This window comes from Dermochelys coriacea, chromosome 7 (assembly GCF_009764565.3).
Source record: "Dermochelys coriacea isolate rDerCor1 chromosome 7, rDerCor1.pri.v4, whole genome shotgun sequence".
Lineage (NCBI taxonomy): Eukaryota > Metazoa > Chordata > Testudines > Dermochelyidae > Dermochelys > Dermochelys coriacea.
Window position 1 is genome coordinate 118,268,093 of NC_050074.1, and position 16,633 is coordinate 118,284,725.

General features: G+C 37.7%; 1 protein-coding gene across 37 annotated transcripts in view; it reads right to left on the minus strand.

Annotated features, from left to right (window-relative positions):
• The window catches only part of ADD3 (adducin 3), a 182,432-nt gene that overhangs the window by 49,871 nt on the left and 115,928 nt on the right, over positions 1 to 16,633 (minus strand). For 36 of the 37 annotated variants that reach the window (XR_006282907.1, XR_006282909.1, XR_006282906.1 and 33 more), the window contains one exon: positions 4,785 to 5,008. Coding sequence is in view for 32 of the 37 variants with exons in the window: in XM_043519459.1 (XP_043375394.1) it covers positions 4,785 to 4,979 (195 nt within the window). In the remaining 5 variants the exon portion in view is untranslated. Of the gene's footprint in view, positions 1 to 4,784; positions 5,009 to 9,007; positions 9,110 to 16,633 lie in introns of those variants that run through there. The other variant, XM_043519461.1, reaches the window with a different exon arrangement.

A 16,633-nucleotide genomic window follows, 5' to 3' on the forward strand; every position in this document is an offset into this window, starting at 1 on the left:
TTTGCATTTTTTTCTGAAGGTGGCCATTTTTCTGGTTGTTCCTAATTCTTGTGGCAGGGAGTTCACAGCTGTGTGTTAGAAGACTCTGAATTCAGCTCTCACTAGTATCAACCTGGCCATTGAGAAATCTGTTGTTTCTCAGGATTGCAGCTACCATGGAGGGAGAAGTGGTTTCTGAGATATCATGGGTCCTGTCTATTTGAGAGTTCTCAAAAATCAAATACCAAGACTTCACACCCAATCCAATATGTAACGGCTAGCCAAGGCAGTAGCTGGAGCAATATACTAACAGCACCCTTTTGAATCAGTATGTTCTACACCACTTACTTTCTTTAGTCTGTGGTTTTATTCCCAGTAAAGTGCATCAATCTTGCCTGGATATATATGGCCAAGTCTGATATGATAAGATGGGGCATAGTCTCTTGGCAAAACAAAAGTGTAAAATGACAATTTTTGTTGCTATTGCTGTTTGGTTAACTCAGTATAATGAGGAATACAGGTGGACTCGTAGACTGTGTAGCATTTTGAAGAAGGTGGGGCATATAGAAAAACATTTCAGACCACTCATTAGCATCAGCTCAATTTTTCTTGGATTTAAATTCAGCCAGGGTTCTTCATCCCTAGAATATCATTCAGGCACTATGATATCTGGGGAATGGTGTTGACATCTGACACTTTGCTGTGTGTCAACTGCATATTTAAGCCATTAGTGTCCCGCAGTCTCAGAGGTTTGACTAGAATGGGGGAAGAGAATGGATGAGAGCTATAGATGATGAGGTGTAGAAGAACTCTCTCAGCAAACTGCTGTTAACTCCTGCCAGTTCAGAAATAAAACAGCATTACCCGCTGCAAATATCCTGCAGAATAAGGAAGGATGTTTTTTCATTGTCTATGGCCAAGTAGAGATCATCCAGAAGCATAATCAATCTGTTTCTGGGCTATCTCCTGATCTAAAACTGGATCAGGATGGGTTCAGGACATTGAGAAAAGGCAGGTGTAATAAAGATGGCTTTTCAGTAGCTTCTAAATTGTTTTACTTAAAAACTGGAAATTGAATATCAGATTGCAGCTTGTAAGGCTGGCTGCATCCAATGTTGATGTAATAATGCATCATGCACACAGGCAGAGCGATTCAAAGGAATGTTGAATATCTGGTGTGTCTTTCACCAAGCAGGAATGGCATTGGTTAACATGGCAAGTAATGTCATATCAGACCTCTTCAACCACCCACCAACTTGCCTGACTTCTAGAAGTCCTTTATGGTCATTTATGCCAACACAGGACATGACATTGGAATCTGCTTGGTGTAATTAATGGTCAATGACAGTCATTATCTATACAGTCTCATCACTGTCCCAACCATCTGTCCACCAGCTTTTGGTCGGCCAAGAAACCTGTGGTCATCTCTGAACCGGTTTCGAACGGGAGAGGGCAACTGTGCGGCCAGTCTCTTTAAATGGGGTTTTTCTAATGACCCATGATGCAGCTGCGGTCAACGTCAGACTACGTTGCATATCACCGTCGAGTGCGCACTGACTTATTTTCAGTGGTGGGCTACCAGTTCTCCACCTGGCTGATGACGACGCCATTAAATGGCTGGCCACATTGCACCTACACCAATGAATGACATGAGTCACTATTTTCTACAGGTTTCTAGCCTCTGTCAAACATTGGCATAAACCTGCAGTATTAAGTGATTATCTTTGTCTGAGAATTAATGGTATGCCAAGAAGAAAGAAGCCTCAGAGAAGATGACAACTGGATAGTCCCCTTTTATTAGTACTTCCACTGCAATGCATCCAAAGATTCTTATCAAAATTTGAGTCCCTATATATCAGGTGTTGTACAAAACATTGCAGCGGTGACTGCATCATTCCCAAAAAACTTACATCCTTAGCAGATTCTGAAACATTTTTTAATTTGCTTTCTTACTAAATTAATTGGATTCTCCAATTAGAAGCAGTAAGAGATTTCTTGGTACTGAAGATAAAATCTGAATAACTGAGCTCCCTAGTACTTTTTAGTGTTTTGCATAAGAGATTCTACCAGCATGGCCTAGTTTATCATCTTGTCACCTTTCGTCAGTGTTTCAATCCAAAATTCCTCCCCCACAAAGAGCAGGGATGTCTGGACAACCCAATCCTGCGCACATAAGCTTTATATTTTAAAGGAAAGGAAGATAATTTCTCCCTACATGCACTTCATAGTTAAAAACTATATTTCTCTAACTTGAATATATTTTAATTGCTTCACATGCTAGAATTGGCTTAAAACGTTACCAGCAAAGAAGCCTTTTTAAAAAAAAAAAAATAAAAATAAAAATATTTTTCTCATTTTTCTAAATTCCTAAAAAGAATTTAGTACTTACAAAAAGGAATAACCCAGAGATACCAGACAGACAAAATACAGGAATGCCCTTGCAAGCTTCTTGCATAAGGTAACTCTTCCAGTGTATCTCAAAAACATCACCTGCAATACCCAGGACATTCCAACCTCGGACCTATACTGAGCAGACTGGCAATAGAACAGAAGTTTTCTGGTATTTTTGTGACACCAAGCGTTCAGAAGGGGCCACGTCATTTTCATTTCTGACCCAAAAGAAACTGAAGCTAAATCTCAAGTAATCCACTTGATACAGCCATGGAGAAACTTAATTCCATCACTGTCCCTAAATCTGTGAAGAGATTTGCTTTAAGGACATTCTCTCCTCTGGACACTAATAAAAAGTGTTTATTCCATCAGAGAAGGAATTGTAGCAGAGATCTCTAAATATTCTCCGTTTCAACAATGAAACAGAGAAGCGGGAAAGGGGATTCAGGTCTGACAGATGTCTGTAGGTCAAGCATAGCTTCTCATTTTTGACTAGATTGTCAGACACTGAGCACACACAGCTATAGTTTTCTTCTTCAGCATCTCAAGGCCTAGCAGCCTCCACAACCTAGCGTATTTGGCCAACTTTTAAAATACTGGCATCTATAAATGGTCCCTGGCTCTAGCTGTGGGCTCAGCTTTTCCCACAGCAGGATGCAGATAATAACCTCTAGGTTCCTGTGTCTTCCAATTTTCTAATAAACAAGTCAGCTAAACTTGGGAGTACCATCTCCCCGACCCTCCCTAAATCCTCAGGCTGACCTTGCATATCAAAAGTAACACGATCACAACAAACAGGAGTTGATTATATTTGGCAAATTGGAAAACAATCTTTCACCCAATAAGGCTAAGGTTAGTTGTGCCTATGAAATTCAGCACTTTTTCTGCATTTAAATTAATAAAAGAACACTGTGTAAGAAACCATATTGGCCCAGTGTAATTTATTGCAATCTCATTTTATCCCTCTCAAACAGCTGAAAATTTGATGAGTTTGTTCTGATTGTTTAAGAATTTGGGATTTCCACTTCCCCTCATTTCTGAATAGTTTAGTAATATAGGTCAGAGTCCAATCATTATCTTTGAGAACTGAATTATTTTTCTAACTTAGTATGATTATGCATTACTCCCTTACAGTATTTCCTGAACACTGAAGAGTTTGGTTGAAAAACTAAAGTTGCACAAAGTTACTTGAACATAATAAATTCCTGAGTCATGGGGTTTGCACATGTAGATTCAAATCTATATGCAGAATCTGAAAAGCACTCCAAGGTAACGTTTTAGTGAACAATCCTATTATTCATGAGTTTCTATAATACGGTGGGTTTCAGAGTAGCAGCCGTGTTAGTCTGTATTTGCAAAAAGAAAAGGAGTACTTGTGGCACCTTAGAGACTAACAAATTTATCAGAGCATAAGCTTTCGTGAGCTACAGCTCACTTCAACAGATGCATTCCTGCATCCGATGAAGTGAGCTGTAGCTCACGAAAGCTTATGCTCTAATAAATTTGTTAGTCTCTAAGGTGCCACAAGTACTTCTTATAATATGGTGATTACTAACAGCTGTTTGAATCTTATTATGCGTTGAAAAATGTCAAGAAATTAACATTTTAAACCCCCCCCAAATTATTTAAAAACAGACGAGAAAAAAAATTTAAAAACAAAATTAATTCAAGAGAAAAATTGCTTCATAATATTTTTGGCACCTCTGCTATTTTCAGACATGCCATGGATTTTCAAGAGTACTCAATACATTAATGCCAAACAGTACATAAATTAAGACTAACTCCATCAAGGGGTTATGGAGACCTTCCCCCCCCAGGACTTTTGATGGAATTAACAGACCTATATGCCAGTTGTACAAGTGCTGAATTTACATAAGGTGTACATGAATGCTGGTGTTATAAAGTATGCACATTACTCCTTCCAAGTACCCAAAGAACAATTTAGCTTTTAAACACACCTCGAAAGCACAATTTAAAAAAAAATTTTTTTAAAAGGTAAGAGTGTTGCTGATACAACTGATAAGTCAAATATTCAAAATAAAATTGGAATGCAGATCTGCGTATAAATGTCTTAGTTTGTTCACATTTGGCCAGTGACTCCATCACTCTCTTCCCTGCTTTTAAGTTTTAATCAAGTGCCTTGTAGTTGGCTAGATACTTTTGTACTTCTTTAATGAAGCATTACACCATGAAAACATCATTTGAAAACCAATAATGGGCAGTTTGTTCATACACTAAAACTATGCAAACAAAATGTTGTATAACCTAAGTGTTTGTTGATTGTTCTTATGAAAAGTTTCATGGCCCTCTAGCTGTGATGTAGTCTCAAGTTTTGTTTTGTGCTGTTTTGTTTTTGAGTTAATCTCTGGAAAGGGGCGGGGGGGGAAATCTTTTGTTTCCTTAATCCTACTCACGGGACTCTGCAGTATCTGAGTGACCCTCTTCCTTTGCTCCATCATGTTGAAATCTTGTCTCAGATCAGGAGACATGTTTCTCTCACGGATGTACTCTGGGTCATTTTCATTGATGCGGTCAAAATACCTCTCTTTGTGAGGCATGCTGGGAGGGGGAGGGGTGGTGATCACCCCCTGACTGGCATCAGCACTCATGATTCAATACTGCAGATTATGCTCCTCACCTGGAACAATAAGGAGAGAATTAATGCCATTTAAAAACAAGACATCCAATAGTCCTTACAAAATTGGACAAATACAATCCTCTCTCCTCCCCAGCAAGACAAATGACAATTGCTTAAAATGCAGCAACTTCACAATCAGCAATTGAGGGGTCGGGTGGGAGGAGCTGTGTACCAAAAAATTCACACACAAAACAGAAGTTACATAACACAACCATTTATTCATTCATTTATTTAAAAGCCCTTTAAAGTCCTCAGTTATGACTTTATCATCAATCATTCTGATTGAAATTTTTAAAACACACCAGTCATTTCAACAAAACAAGAGTTAATGTTGAGAATATTCATAATGCACTTTGACAAATCTCCCCCTCAACATTTTATAAAAATCCATTCACTCTCTGGCCCCCAGCCCACCATCCTGTGCAATTCCGCTTTCTGAACTTCTGCTAAATTCTATTACAATACTGGACCCTTTGTATACAACACAATTATATGCTCATAGCTCACTGCCTAACTTTAACTAAGGAAATAAGGGCATTTCTCAATTACAACATTTCCAAACCATCCTTTAACTTCAGAGGGAAGATTAAGCTCTGGTTGCATTAAAGATTCCCAGCAGATCTCAACAGCCCCCAAGATGGTGCCTCAACCCTGAGAAGACTAATCAAAAACTGTTAAGAAACTGGGGGGGAGATTATGTGATCAGTTTCCTAGGCCTGCAGCTTTAATATTCGCTAAAAATAAATACACAGTGCTAATTTTCTTCCACTTGTGTGTTGTTATAAGATACTTTCTTGCCCAAGCTGAAATTTAATAAATTATATTGGGAAAAAACCTCATGTATGCTTGATTTTAAAATATGATTTTAAAAGCCTCAAAAGAGTATTTGTGAAAATGTTGTAGAACTGGTTTTAAGCAGAAATCTGAATCACCACTCATGGAGATCCAGGTTCAGACACAAACTCAGGAATCTTATTCTTCAAGCCGGAGAGGACTCAGTGATGTTTTTTTCAGTTTTGCGTTATTTCTGAAGAAATAACTCCAGCTTTCATGATTGAGATTATTGAAATAGAGGGATGTTGGGACTTGTGACAAGTGCAAGGGCACAAACTGGCTTACAATGAACTAGGTATTCATCACATTTCAGCTTCTCTGTCTTCTTGTTCAGGAAAAGAAATTAACATTTTAAAAAATCCTTATGTATTATATTCGTGCTAGATAAATAGAGGATAAAAAAAATACACAGTAGGCTCCCTCTCAAAATATGGGTTTAATCCCTTCCACAACACAAAATTAACTACAACAGATTTACATCAGATTCTCTAGACACACACTCTGGGGCAGATCCCCGGCTGAGGATCTGCTCCCTTGTATTTTTTCTTTCTATTACAGATCCAAAATTGCTGAACTCATGCTTTGGCCAACCAACTAGCCTCAGAGACCACCTCCAAAGCTATTCTGTAAATTGGCTCACAACAGCCCATCTTGAAAGAGTGGCAAACTATAAATCTTGCTCTGTGCTTGCTTTTTTCTTCCCATGAGCTGCACTGTTGACAAGAATTAGATTTCCTAAAATGCTCCTGCACCCTGGTAACCAAGTAGCAAATTGTTGCTCTGCTGCTAATTCACTTGGCTGGTCTCAGGAAAAAAATTGGAGCACACACATCTTACTTTAACTTTTTAAAAAGTGTATGGGATATAATTAGTTCTAGTCTGTTACTTTACAATACATTCTTGTGGTGACAGTAAAGTCTAGTCATCTGTAAAAAGAAAAGAATCAAATACGTGACTGGCAATACCTGGATTTCCGAAGAGATATTTTCTAATTGCGGGAAACTTCACTTTTTTCTTCACTCCCCTTCCTTTCTCTCTTATATGTTGCCTAGTCAATAAAGGTGTAACATTTAAACCTTGGAACTCCAACTAGACATATGCACTATCTGTGTACAGTGCCTGCAGCCATATCATTTCAGGCCACAACTTAGAAGGGAGACCTCAAACAGGCAGCTGCATGACATGTCATTTGTGACTTAATAGTTGTCACTCTTCCTTCCGAGACTCTAACAGACGAATACTCTTCACATGGTACTGGAGGTGCCACTTTTCACATGGATATAAAACTGAAGGCCTGAACACCTGTGGTTATTGAATATCCCATGGCATTTTTCACAGAGTAGGCATGTTAATCTCAGTATTTCATAATTTACCCAAATAGACATTTGGGCAAATTACATTCTGCTTGCATTTTAAACTGCACAATACAACTGACTTCATACCTTGTCCTAAACTTGTGTGAGGTTGCTTTTCACTCTTAAACAACTCCCACATTCCACCCACAGAGATGGCTATCTTCCAGTGGTGAAAGGAAAGGCTCCTATATTATCCAGTTTGACAGATGCTTTGGAAATATAAAGTAGCAATTCCTCTTTTCCCATCTTGAATAAAAAAGTGCAGACAGACACACTGAAAAACGTGCATGGTTTCTGGATCTCTACAACAGCCTCATCCTCTCCCCTTTAGCACAGGGCTGCTGAGGATATAAAGGTTGGGGACTTGCAGGAAACCCAGACCCAAGCTACATGAATCACTGGGCAAGCGCATGAGGGGGATACTCTCTTTTTGTGCTTATATAAGGGTCCTTAACCCAACTAGCAGCAAAGTCAGCACAGTGGCTGTGCTGCTATTGGTTCCTGGCCCTTCCACTGGTGATCAGGAAAAAAGGAAAGTGGAGTTAAGTAGCTCTCAGAATAGTGTTAGCTAGTCTGTTTCCTGTTCATGCTATGCAGCCCAAGTTGGATAAATGGGGTACATCAGTTCATCTAGATATTTCCCTCATTTTACAACACGCTACATAAAAAGCACTAGCAAAGTCAGTGCAAACTAAAATTTCATACAACTTGTTTATCCTGCTCTATATACACTATATGCTGAAATGTAAGTACAATATGTATATTCCAATTTATTTATTTTATAATTATATGGTAAAAATAAGCAAGCAAGCAATTTTTCAGTAACAGTGTGCTATGACACTTTTGTATTTTTAAATCTTATTTTGTAAGCAAGTAGTTTTTAAGTGAGGTGAAACCTGGGGTACACAAGACAAATCAGACTCCTGAAAGGGGTAGAGTAGTCTGGAAAGATTGAGAGCCACTGGTATAGAGCAACATGGGAAAAAAGGGAGAGAAATGGCAGAGACAGCATTGCCTACATAAATAGCAACCTGCCACTGGATCAAGAAAGGACAGTAACAGTAATAACAAATGGACACAAGGATCAAACCTGAAAGTGTGTATCCCTACCCTCTGTGGGTTGTACTCACTCAGACACCCAAGGCATCTGTCTTTTCCAACACTTGAATTCTTATTGGTATAAAACTCTTGTTGTTGGTTGGTTGGTTGGTTTTGGGGGGGGCAGAACGGGGGGTTTGGAGAAAGTCAGAGTTGGCTAACAACTGCTCTACCTCCCTTCCATTTAGTTATGTCCTCATTCACATGGAGCTGAATTCCTTTGTTGGAAGAGAGATGGCTGTGTGTGTGTTTGGGATGGGGGAGGGGGAGGATGCTCTTACGTGGCTGTATTACTTCTCTGTGTGGCCTCCTCACTCCATTTCCACTGGATTTCCTGTTTTGCTTCTATCTGTCTTGGACTGGAAACTTGAGAGAGTGTTTTAACTTTATTACTACAGACTTTTCCACTGAAAATGAAGTTTTATACAAAAAAAGCTCTCAATTACATACAACAGAAAGTTCATTTCAGGCTGCAAGACTGAGCCTTCGTCACACATTCCCAGCCTGATACTTTGTAGATTTTATCCCCCAGGATAGCGTGGTCCACTATCTTACCTGGAATAACTGTTAGTAATAATTGTGTTAAATACTAGAAGCAATTTGGGGACAAAGAGGTTGGGAGTAAAAAGAGAGAAGAGGTAAGAGATAAACAGAGGTGTGGAAGAGGAAGACTGAAATCAAGAGACTAAGACACATGGAAAATTTCTCTCACCAAAGAAAGTGCCTTGAGGGTGAACATAAGAAGCGCAGACTTCAACAAAGTCAATTGTGGCATTTGGAAATGACAGGAGTTATAGAGGACATGCCAAATCAAATGACCTACAAGAAAATATTCAGACTTAACTCTTCCTTTCAGGACAATAGTGAACAAATTTCTGAATCAAACTGTCCATTGCCATTAGGCACCCTCACTTCCACCATGTAGCACAAACCCCACTCTGAAATTTTTCAGTACCCCAAATTAACCACTGCTATTACTGAAACCTTTGGATTTCATTTGAAAATGCTTTGAGATTAGACATCCAATCTGACTGATTATTAACCATAATGGTGATTTATGCCTTATAATTAGCTTTGTTCCAGAGCATAATAAAAATCTAATTAAGCAAAGGAACAGAATTCAATAGAAAAAAAATTAACTGAGAACTAAATCTCTTTCCAACAGTCAGGTGATGTGATTTCTCTCAAGTTACAGCAGGTCTGTTCTGCCACCACCAAATCTCTTGTACATCAACAAGACAAATAAGTTACATGTCCAAGCATCATCTCTTTTCCAAATCATTTGTGGAATTGGAAAGATCCATGAAATATTAGAGGGAGATTATCATTTGTTCAAAAGTAGATCTGCTTTAGCCAATATATAATAAATACAGACTAACATAATTCCACAAATATTTTGCAGAAAATGTATACCTAAATCTGGTTTCATAAAAGTAAATCGAGGCAAACTAATGCCTGAGGGTTACCAACAGAATAGCTTAATATAGTACTACACTTTTGATCCATCTCCTATAGTTCTTTTCCACTTAGACTGAGTTGATGGAATAATTTTCCTCGCCTTTGAAACTCCACTTTAAAACAAACCAGACACTGTATGACAGTTTACACTTTTTTCTAAGTAATGAGAGCATTAATAACACAAAAAGACAGTTCTCCAGGTCCAATTTTTAAGTATTTGAACCATTGTTACTTTACAGTAAAGAGCAATTGAATTATCTGGCTTCATTGTAACTAGCTGGACAACCTACCCGGAAAACAAGAACAGTAACTTAAGTAAATTTACTTTAGAGGCTAGACTGAATGATTTCCTCAGTGTCTGCTTGAAACTGGGGCACAGACCAGGGCTAGCTAGCTGTGGTTCAAGCCAGATAATGAACTGACTTTAGTGGATATCAGGAGGATATCTGCCCCTTTAATTGAGGGTGTGAAATTCTGAGTCTTTAGAGAGAGACACTCTGTGGTAGATCCAGTGCCTGTCACTTTATCTCAGCAATAGCAACAATCCATTGCAGGTGCAGCTACTGCTAGGCCACATTTTCAGAGCAACACATGGGGATTTAGCAGCACAACTCCCACTAAAAAAAAAAAAAAAAAAAAAAAAAAAATCTACATTTGTAAGTTGTCCTTTTATGATAAAGAGATTGCACTATGGTACTTGTATGAGGTGAACTGAAAAATACCATTCATTCTGTTTATCATTTTTACAGTGCAAATATTTGTAATAAAAATATAAAGTAAGAACTGTACATTTTGTATTCTGTGTTGTAATTGAAATCAATACATTTGAAAATGTAGAACATCCAAAAATGTTTAATAAATTTCAATTAGTATTCTATTGTTTAAACAATGCAATTAATTGCAATTAATTTTTTTGAGTTAATCGCGCGAGTTAACTGTGATTAATCGACAGCCGTTATCATAATGCTATTGTATAAATTCGTAATGCACACACACGCTGAGTACTGCATGCACTTCTGGGCACCCCATCTCAAAAAATATAGAATAGAATTGGAAAAGGTACAGAGAAGGGCAACAAAAATGATTGGGGTGTATAAACTGGGACTGTTCAGCTTGGAAAAGAAACTACTAAGGGGGGATATGATAGAGGTCTACAATATCACGAATAGTGTGGAGAAAGTATTATTTACCCCTTCACATAACACAAGAACCCTGGATCACCCAGTGAAATTAATAGGCAACAGGTTTAAAACAAAAGGAAGTACTTCTTCACACAATACACAGTCAACCTGTGGAATTCAAGGATGCTGTGAAACCAAAAGTATAACTTGGTTCAAAAAAGAATTAGATAAGTTCATGGAGGACAGCTCCTGTCATAAATATAAAGGGAAGGGTAACCATCTTTCTGTATACAGTGCTATAAAATCCCTCCTGGCCAGAGGCAACATCCTGTTACCTGTAAAGGGTTAAGAAGCTCAGCTAACCTGGCTGGCACCTGACCTAAAGGACCAATAAGGGGACAAGATACTTTCAAATCTTGGGGAAGGCTTTTGTTTGTGCTTTTTGTTTACGTGGTTGTTCTCTCTTGGGACAGAGGCCAGACAGAAATCCATCTTTTCCAACCCATCCTAATCCAAGTCTCCAATATTGCAACCAGTATAGGTAAGCCAGGCAAGGCGGATTAGTTTATCTTTTGTTTTATGTGAATTTTCCCTGTGTTAAGAGGGAGGTTTATTCCTGTTTTCTGTAACTTTAAGGTTTTGCCCAGAGGGGGATCCTCTGTGTTTTGAATCTGAATACTTTAAGTATTTTCATCCTGATTTTACAGAGATGATTTTTACCTTTCTTTTAAGAACTTGACTGATTTTTCCATTGTTATAAGAATCAGGGGTTTGGGTCTTTGATGATTTTGTAACAAATTGGTTAGGATATTATTCTCAAGCCTCCCCAGGAAAGGATGTGTGTGCAGGGCTTGGGGGGATATTTTGGGGGAAGACGTCTCCAAGTGGTCTCTTTCCCTGTTCTTTGTTTAAAATGTTTGGTGGTGGCAGCATACTGTTCAAGGACAAGGCAAAGTTTGTACCTTGGGGAAGTTTTTAACTAAACTGGTAATAACAACTTAGGAGATCTTTCATGCAGGTCCCCACATCTGTACCCTGGAGTTCAGAGTGGGTAAGGAACCCTGACAGCTCCATCAAAGGGTATTAGCCAAGATGATCAGGCATGCAGGCCCATGCCCTGGACATCCTAAGCCTGTAACTGCCAGAAGCTGGAGCGGATGACAGGGAATGGATCACTCGATAATTGCTCTGTTCTGTTCATTCCCTCTGAAACATCTGGTATTGGTCATGGTCAGAAGACAGGATACTGGGCTAGATGTATGATTGATCTGACCCAGCATGGCCATTCTTATGTTCTTATATAAAACACTTGGAGATTAGAACAGACAGTCATATAGGCAAAATTACTGCAGAGATGAGGAAGGAAAGCTGAAATGCATAAGCATACAGAAGTAAAACAGGTATTCGTGAAGTGAAGAGAGAATGGAACAATACAGTCTTGTGGTGAGAAATGGGTGAGCGTGGATAATATCAACAGAGGAGGGGAAAGGGGAAGTTCCAAGATTCAAGCCACAACAGATCTGTCCACTCCACAAACATCTCTATGCCTTCTTTGTTGCTACTAAACACCTCCCTCTATCACAATGACTACAATGACCCTCACACCATGGTAATTCAAGATGACCTATTAAACACAAAACAAATTGGGTTGTTAAAGCTGTATGTTAACAGGAAGTGGCCAGTCACCACATGGCTACCTCACTAATTTGTTGTTTCCCTTTCACTATATCTTTTTAAAAAAACAATATTTTCTCTTTTCGGCAGGGACCTTGCCTTCTTTTATTTTTGGAAAGCACCTGGCACACAGTGGATATTACAAGAAAAAACAAACAATCTGAAAATAATTTGTATATGCAGACTAATAATCAGACATGCAGCTTAGAGTGCAATGTCAGTGCTTAGCTGCTAAGATGATTGTTGCTATGTAATAGCTGTAGATATCACAGTGTTGTTTTGAATGCAGATTTTCAAATGCATCTCTCTAAAAGCTTAAAAGCATCTGAAAAGGTAAACATAATTTCTTTCTAAATTACAAACTTTATTTAGAACTGTAATTCACAATAATGCACACAACACTGCTACTATTCCTACTATATATGTACCGTTTTCTTCTGTTCTTCCTACCTTCATCCCCTTTCAAGTTCACAGTATAACAGTTTTTACTAGACTTTTATTGAGTGCCATTTTCTCTTTTTTATGACTGTCATGATTTTTAAACATTTTTCCTCTTACTAAGCCTGTCTTTTCTTCCCTACTGTAGGTGATTGTGCGGTGAAATCCTAGATTTCTATCATTCATTTCTATACAACACCACCACCACCGATGTCAACACAAGATTATTATTTTAATTGCAGTATAAAGCATGGAGATGACTTTGGGATAGCTTGGGAAAAGAAGTGGTCAAACTATGGCAGTGTGAAGAGAAATCTGCTCAGGCTCAAATACTGAACAGCTGAACTCTCAAGTTTGCTCTGCGAAGCAAACAAAAGGATCTGACAAACAGTGTGGCATGAATTGTTACAAAATGTCCATTAATCAAATGGTAAGTCTTCCAATACTAGTTTCCAGCACCATTTTTAGGAGTGCTGCAGTCTACTCCCTCTGCTTTACAAAACTGTTGATAGGTTAAGCAAAGACGTGATGGGTCAGAAGTGCCATTTGTTTTCATGCAGGATTCTCTTGCACCATTTCCAGCGGGCATTTAGATAAACTACTTGATTTTGTACAAAATGGAATAAAATTTCACTATTTATAAATGGTTTCTAGCATTAAAGTCCAACAAACATTAAAGATCATTTTTACTAACACTATGTTAAGTCCTAGGCATTATATTTTGCAGAATAAAAATAAATCCAATATAACTGAAGAAATATTTTATTACAATAAGCACATTTATAGTACATTACCATTTTAAAGCAGCATGGAAGAGCAGATAGGCTCTGCGCAAGGAAGATACTTAAGCATGGGAATAACTTCAAGCATGTAAGTAATCAATTTGTTTCAATAGGATTATTCACATGCTTAAAATTACACATGATTAAGTACCTTCCTGAATAGGGGCCTGATTCACAAGAGCCAGGATCTACTCTGGCTGTGGTGGATTTTCTACATGACCTTGGGCCATCTATTTAGCCTCTCAATGCCTTGAGTTTTCTCATCTGTAAATGGGGATAATAACGCTTACCCATCCCTGTCAAAACACAGATCCTGCAACAGAAGTACTATGATTCAATATTTCACATACAGAATTTGTCAATGATCTACGTAAATATTTACTGAATATTAACAATGTCCAAATTTCCTTAATCCTTTCCCAAAATTGCTTATTGCTATTTTGATGGATTGTCACTGATTTAATAGATATAGTCAAATCTGAGGGAAGGAATTAGGTTTCTTATGTATTCTCTTTACTATAGATCATGCAACTTTCATGATTTAAAGCTGAAGAAAAGTCTTAGAACAATGTCAGGTAGTTCTAGCCCCAAACTTACATTTTAGAAAAGCTTTTTAAAACAAACCAATAGAAATATCTTCTCAAACATTTTTAATAACTCACATTTTAATAAAAACAGCTGTTTTTCTTTGTTTGGATTTAAGGATTCTGATAGTCTTGGCAACAAACATTGCAGCATAGCAAAAGTTTCAATTTTTGGTTCTCACGACCTAAGTTATTTTCATTGTCCAAACCGAGTGAAATAGGAAAGCGAGCATCAGCAAAAAAGGAAAGCGGGAGGGACAGGCCTACATAAGATCCAGACAGGGATTTTGAACTTGATCTAGTCTGAGAAGGGTCTTGGACCCGGCTCTAGTGAAAGAATAAGTTAATTCAATTTCATTCAGCTTCTATAAAATATTTAAAAGATAAGTCTTTTTAAAAGTAGTATTTCTAACCTGACAATGCTTCATTATATAACTGAATGTAGCTAAAATTACCGTGATAGACAACAGTCATACACTTTAATTCAACTTTTAACAGAACATAATTCATTGTTATCGGTCTTTGCAGCTCTATCTGTAAACGGTCACAGAACAATTTCCCTTACTTTTATGGGCAGTGAAATGTATCTAAGATTCCACTGAGATATAACTACGACAAGTGCAAGAAACATGTTTTACCATACATTTGGTTTTAATTATGAAGATCATTTTTAGAACCCAAGAATTCTGTGTTTTACAAATATATCCTTTCTAGTACCTTCTGGCCTCCTAACATCCTCTTGCAATATCAAGTTTTTCAGGCTCACCCCAAAGTCCACTCTGTAGCAGAAGAGAGGGCTTTAATAGTCATGTGAATGTGCACAGTTGGCATGCTGATTGTGCATGCTGGAAGGATTGCATATATTACAGTAGTTAATCAAACATCCTACAGATTTTCATATGTCCCCTAAAAAGGCACCACTTTGAACTGGGAAGGATACAATAGAATAAAAGTTCTTCTATTTCATTACTTGGATGTATTCCTTTCAGTTTTAGGGACGCTTCTATTTGATTCCACATCACATCAGAAGTCTTTTTGATTTTATGATGGTCTTGATTATCATTAGAAATATCATGGCAAAAACAGGTGCTCCTTTGGTTTAATGAAGGGTCAAAAGTTGTGAAGGCTGGGCAATCCAAATGACAGACATGAAGCAACTGGTACATTTTACAAAATGTTTACATGAACAACTGATCTTGCACACTGCAATATGTGGCCAATTCTTTTTATAGCCCAAACTTCTGGACCATCTCCTCTTCATAACATAGTAGCAATACTGACCTTTAACAGTTACCAGTTTAGCAACCTCGTGCCCCAACTAAAGGTAACATTAATGCTTTTTTAAACACTGCCACCTATTGATAGTTTAGAGATAGAACTTAACTGTTTAAATGTTCCCGAAGAAGGGATTTGGAAATCCAACCAGCAGTGTATTCTACAAGGGTCATTTGTAACTGGAAATCTGTGGCAAAGATAAAACTGCAACAAGTCATAGATAATAAATGCTTCAGGAAAGGGATTGTGTCTTCATGTGCATTTATACAGCACTCCACATAATGGAGTCCTGATTGGGACCTCTGAATATTGCTGTATTATACATTTTAAATAAGATGAATAAAATTCATGAAAAATCTAAATTTAAGCTGGTAAAATGTCACACTTTTTTTCAAACAGGTATTGGAACATGTTTCCGTAAATATAAAAACATATTTTGGAGAAGCTTGTGAAGCTGAATTACGTATTAAATACAAAGTAATTGTATATTTAAACAACATTACATTTGTGACAGAACTAGCCAAAAGCTAAGACATTTTAAGGTAAAAAGGATATAATTATATGCCCTAAAACTCATACTAATAAGAAAAGGAAAGGTGACAACAGGAGTGCTAAGGATGACTCAAGGTTTCTAATTGTAGTTTAAAACATTACTTTTGGGCTATTGGATCCAAACCCCGTAGCTTCCTTTAGGGGCACAACTATTTCATGGTGATTGAACTCCACCTCCAGTGCTAGCACCAACACCCATCCCCATACACAAGCCAATGGTTGGTTTGGAGTGGTGCAGGTGAACTTGGACTTGTCCTCTATATTGGAGTGAAGCATTTTAGTCTACATATTTTTTAACAATACCTACTATTTGTAAATAAATATTTTAACACAAATACTAATTTAAAACACCAACTGAAAGACCATAGTGAATTTAATCACGTTAATACGTAAGTATTTTGTAAAAACGGATATTTGCCCTAATGGAACTTAAATCTATTCATGTGTGAGTTGG